Below are 5922 nucleotides of genomic sequence, written 5' to 3'. Positions count from 1 at the left end.
GTGTGTGTGTGTGTTTGTGTGCGTATATGTGCGTGTGCGGTGTGTGTACTGTAATGCATGTGTGTGTATGGCCATCCATGCAGCGCTGGACCCCTCATGAGGACTAGACTGCAGCAGAACTTCCCCCCAGCCTACAGTGTAGCGCACTCTGGATCTGGCTCTGGTGTGTGTGAGTGTGTGTGTCGAGGCGGGTAGTCGGTGGGGGGTGTTCTTAAGGAGCACTGGGTATTTGGGTTGAGATATAAGGGTCCATATGCCTTCCTGACCCCCCCCCCCCCACACACACACACACACACACACACACCATAACTGGCCCTCAGTGCCCTATCCTGAGCCCTCCCTGGTAATCTCTCTGTCCCAGACTACGGACACACACACACGCACACACATCCTGACCCGACACATGAGGAAAAAAGACTGTCTAACCAGTTAAGCACTAGCCAAGAAGCAAGTTACTGGAACACAGAAGGGCTTGGCTTATCTTAGCTTAGCTCAATACAGAGATAAATAATGTTTCACACTTTAATTGCTATTGTCTTCAATATATTATAAAGTGTTGAGTTGCTGGATAAACAATGAATAGTTTATTTGACCACTTGTTGTCACATGTTGGTGACCAAGTGTTATCATTCATTTAAAGCAAAACTTTGACATGAACTTCCTCAATTGTCTTTGTTGCCTTATTTCTTTGTTCAAACTGAAGAACCAGTGCATCGATAGTGGACTTAGCTCTGACCTGCCAAAAAACAGATGCTCCGCCAATGGAGCCCTTCTGGAATGGAACACTTCTGTTATGTGTCTGGTGTAGCCTCCCTATAAGTTTGGTGTGCATGGTCAACAAGATATTCAAGACAATTTGGACAAGACAATTGTCCAAACAAAAAGAGAACAGTGCAATCATCAGTGTTTGAGAAAGACAAAGATGATTTACTGATTCATTTGGATCTCTCTCAGCAGCCTCTTTAGGAATGTAGGAGTGTGACTGCATTGCAGGTTGAGAGTGGTGTGTGTGAGGAGTGTTTACATCTGTGAGTAACAAGTGTGTGTGTGTGTGTGTGTGGTGTGTGTAAGAAACTGTTGAGCTCTGAATGGCAAGTGTGTGTATGTGTGTGTGTGATGCGTGTTAGGGCAATTATGGCAAAAATCATAGTCACGATTATTTTGGTCAATATTGTAATCATGATTGTTGTAATATTCTAATCAACAATTACTCATCACTCAATTTCTGCTACGTGCCTGGTGTAGTCTCCCTGTAAGCTTGATGTCCTTGGTCAACATGGTCAACAACACATTAAACAGTAAATGGGCACATAGAACACATTCTATATGCAAATATGCTAATTAACATTTTATATGCTGATTGGGGCATTATGATCAATTCTGATGTGTAGGCCTGTAGGAAGTGTCTAAACATTCACATCATATCATTAGAACCATTTGTGTCACATGTTAAATTAACTTAGGGAAACAAACAGGGTGGAATAGGAAATGCAATGCTAATAATGAATGCCAAATGTTCTGGCATGGCAAGCTAAGAGACTGCACAATGATAAGATATTAGCAACATTACCATCAGGCTATTATCACATACATTGGCAACACACTAATGTTTATGAGCATTATACCAAAGATCCTTAATATACATTTGCTTTATCAACCGTCTCTGATTATACTAATGTCTGTCATAATATCTCTTGCTGGGCTGGTCACCATGGCAGGGCGCTGGCATTACTGTAAAAGCAATGTAAGTACACTGACCGAGCCTTCGTTTAGCTGAACCCAGGAAACACATTTGCCCCATTCCAGCAGCTCTGTGTTAGCATTAGCTTAGCTTAACAGCGCTTGATAAACCAGCAGGGTCTGAATTTGGCCCACTTTCAGATGTAATCTGAGTTAGCATTAGCTTAGCTTAACACAGCTTGATAAACCAGCAGTCTGAATTTGCCCTAATTTCTCTCAACATTCAATTGGGACAATTCTTGGGATTACTCGCTGTCTCACACACCCCAATCTGAAAACATGGAACTGACCCCAGACCAAAATAAACCCATCGGGAAAGTTCAGTAAATACACATACGCACACACACACACACACACGCACACAGACACGCATACACACACGCACACACACACGCAGAGAGAGAAGACCAAAGCCAACTCAAAGATAACACCAGTCCATTACACTCACTACCATGTAAAAGTATAAGACACACAATACACCATTTTGAGATATTCCAATAGCAACATGTAAGCAGTAGTTACTGTACAACAGCTCACTGAAGCCACACACACACACACACACACACGTCATAGCAGTCTAATGCTCCAGTTATAATCTGAACTGCAAGAGATCACAACATGCACTGCAAAAAATGAAATCTAACCAAGTGTTATTAATCTTATATTAAGATTAAAAAATCTATTTGGTATTGTTTTTAGTATGAAAAGACTTACCTAGCGCCCTCTCAAAAGAACATTTTGACTTAATTTAAGAAGATTTTGACTTATTTTAAGGAGTCTTATCAAGACAAATTTGGTTAACGCACTGGCAGCCAAATTTGCTTGTTTTTAGGACACATTTGCTTAACGCACTGGCAGCCAAATTTGCTTGTTTTCAGGATGAGATGTCTTAAAATAAGTCAAACTTTTTTTAAATTAAGTCAAATGTTTTCACAAGGAAGCGCTAGGTAAGTCTCTTTATACTGAAAACAATACCAACTAGTTTTTTTTATCTTGATATAAGATTAATAACACTTGGTGAGATTTTGTTAGATAAGCAGTTTTTGCAGTGTGGGCACAACATCAGTGAAACTGCCAAACTGACCCTGTTCTTACTGAAGCCACATACACACACATACTCCCACAATGCCCTTGTTCTCGGAGCAGAAGAAACTGTGGCAGTGGGTCACTAGGGGGAGAGGTCTAGATCAGTCATACACATCCTGAGCAGCAGGGTTAGATAATACACACACACACACACACACACAAATGGCAATCATGTACACACATACAAGTTACACACACACCTACGTACGTATGCACGCACACATGCGCACACACACACACACACACACACACACACACACAGGAAAGGAGAAGACACAATAAAAGACCCTTCTGTCAGCTAATCCCCTAATGGTGGAAAGCTTTGGACAATCTGCCATGTAGTGGGCCATCGGGGAAGCCTGAAGTCTGTGTGTGTGTGTGTGTGTGTGTGTGTGTGTGTGTGTGTGTGTGTGTGTGTGTGTGTGTGTGCCTGTGTGAATGTTTATGCATGTGTGTTTGTGTGTGTCAACAAGTAAATGTATACTACCGGTAGTGCTTTTGTAGGTAGCTGTGGTGATGTAGGCGTGTGAGTGTGTCTCTGTGTATATCTCTGTTTAAATGAGTGTGTGAGTGTGTCTACACAAGCATTTAAATGAATACATATGTGGTGGTGGGCAAGTGTGTGTATGTGTGTCTACGTGTGTCTGTTTAGTGTGTTCAGACTAGTACCAGCACAGTGTGAGCTCATATTGAAGTCTGTATGCAGTTATCTGAGTATGTTTCTCCTTACATACTGCACAACAGTGTGTAGAACAGTATACGTTACTGTGAGTATAGTTAGAAATAAATTGTGTGTGTGTGTGTGTGTGTGTGAGCAGCATGTACATGTGTATCTTCACCTGCAGAATGCTCTGACGTCCTCCATCTTGTAGCATTGGCCTCCGTTAAAGCAGTATGTGTGTGTGTGTGTGTGTGTGTGTGTGCGCGCGCATGTGTGTGTATGTGTCCTCACCTGCAGAATGCTCCAACACCCTCCACCTCGTAGCACTGGCCTCCATTGAAGCAGTAGTTGGTGAACACGGCACACGGCGACTGGCACGTGCCGTTTCTACGCACATAACCAAGGACACAGCCACTGGAGCTGTCCGCTGACCCCTGGCCTCCGTCGCCACTGGTGACCCCTCCGGGAAGCTGTGCCCAGCGGTTGGATATGGCCGTGGTGCTCAGGAGATTCTCGTCCTCCATGTCAGCCACGGTGGGCCCGTCGTCATCGTCCGGGTACTCGGTGGTGGAGTAGTCGGGCGACAGGTAGTCGTAGAAGTCCGAGAGCGTCCAGGAAGTGGGGTCGCCCCCTTGAAGCTCCTGGGCCTCCCCTTCCGGACCCATGACCCCGGTGGACGGGGGGTCGTAGAACTCCACGCGGATCACGCCGTCCTCTGATTGGCCGTGGGCGTGGTGGTGAGGGTGAGGGGGCGGGACCGGTGGAGGCGGGTCCAGGAGCGAACCGTCGGCCTTGATTGGTGGGTCATAAGACCACACGTCCTCCCTGAGGTTGTCCTCGTCCTCGTCCTCGGCGAAGTCCAGCGGAGCGCGCTGATTGGCTCGACTGGCCGCCAGGGTGGGGAGCCCTGCCCCTACGCCCTGCAGCTGCTCCCACAGGTGCTGATGCGTGTGCGAGCGTGGCCTCCGGGGGGCGATGGCGAGCGGCCTGCCCGCCTCAGGCAGCTCTCTCTTGGGCCGAGACAGGGCCTCAGGAGGGGGGGAAGAGGAGCCGGACGCCTCCTCCACACCTCCAGAGGACCAGCTAGCAGAGGAGTCCACAACGCCATCGGGCAGCACAGGGCGACCTGGCAGAGAAGTCCCTATGAGACACACACACACACACATACACACACACAGGTCAGTCAGCAATTAAATAACTTATTATCTTTTTCTTACAGGTTTCAGTGTTGATTGAAAGTAGATTAAATGAGGGATGATGAAGTGCTTACTGTAAGTGTGTGTGTGTGGACATCAGAAATTGTACATTTGTGTGTCTGCATGTGTGTGTGCACATACTGTATGTGTGTGTGTGTGTGTGTGTGTGTGTGTGTGTGTGTGTGTGTGTGTGTGTGTGTGTGTGTGTGTGTGTGTGTGTGTGTGTGTGTGTGTGTGTAAGTGAGCAGGATTAGGAGATCTTGTGGCATTGAGTGCAGATTAGGAGTAGGATTAGAGCCTATAGGTTAAGACTTGCTGTGGTCAATCTGGAAGGACAGAGATTGAAAGGGTGCTTCTCTGTCCCATTAATGGCCACATGGCTGCACAGACTCAGTGGTCATTTTAACACACACACACACACACACACACACATAGAGATTATACTGTATAGACACACATCTAAATCCAGCCAAACAGAATTTCATGAGTTCATGACTTATACTACACACACACACACACACACACACTCAAACGCAAAGACGCAAATTCTACTAAAAACTCAAAGTTCATGACTTGTTTGTAAGTACATGTTTGAATATCACACACACACACACACACACACACACACACACACACACAGTCACAGACCCTATCTCAAACAGTGGGTCTGTCAGCTGTTGCCATGGAAGGGTGCACTGAGCTGTAGAGAAGAGTGGAAAGACGAAGGAAGAGAAGTAGAGAGTGAGGGTGTGAGAGAGAGAGAGATAAAGAGGAAGGGAGGCAGAGAGAGAGAGGAGAAAAGGAAGGCGGAGGGAGAGAAGTAAAGAGCAAGGGTGTGAGAGAGAGTGAGGGACAGAGAAGAAGGGAGACAGAGAGAGCGAGAGAGGAGAGAGAGGCCCCTGTGTTCCCCCTCTCCACTCGTCTGCCTCGGGTCATTGTCATGCGTCTCCTCACGCCACAGAGCACCAGCAGCCCACAGAGAGGAGGACACTGGGCCGCATGTGGGCCAGAGCAGGGCCACCGCCATGCCAGCACAGGAACAGTAGAGTCAGACAGGGAGAGAAGGAGAGAAGGATATGGCAGAATAGAGAGAAGGACAAAGAGGGATAGAGAGAGGAGAGAGAGAGATAGAGAGGAGAGGCTTCCCTCTCCCTCTCTGCCACATCTTTCCTCTTCTCTCAATCTCGGTTCCCCTCTGTGTGTATGTGTGTGTGTGTGTGTGTATGTGTGTGTGTGAGA

General features: G+C 46.7%; 1 protein-coding gene across 1 annotated transcript in view; it reads right to left on the bottom strand.

Moving 5' to 3' along the window:
- The window catches only part of cspg5b (chondroitin sulfate proteoglycan 5b), a 17276-nt gene extending 11566 nt beyond the window's left edge, over nucleotides 1–5710 (bottom strand). Inside the window, exons 1-2 of the mRNA XM_076300856.1 lie at nucleotides 5638–5710; nucleotides 3779–4628 (exon numbers count right to left, since the gene is read on the bottom strand). Coding sequence (XP_076156971.1) covers nucleotides 3779–4628; nucleotides 5638–5710 — 923 coding nt within the window. The remainder of the gene's footprint in view (nucleotides 1–3778; nucleotides 4629–5637) is intronic.
- Between the last annotated feature and the right edge of the window lie 212 nt (nucleotides 5711–5922).

Source organism: Alosa pseudoharengus, unplaced genomic scaffold (genome assembly GCF_046254945.1).
Source record: "Alosa pseudoharengus isolate Yale_2024_CS ecotype anadromous, Long Island Sound unplaced genomic scaffold, YU_APseudo_1.1 YU_APseudo_1.1_scf_23, whole genome shotgun sequence".
NCBI lineage: Eukaryota > Metazoa > Chordata > Actinopteri > Clupeiformes > Clupeidae > Alosa > Alosa pseudoharengus.
Note: the sequence above shows the minus strand (reverse complement) of the source record. Positions and strands in the feature narration are given on the sequence as shown.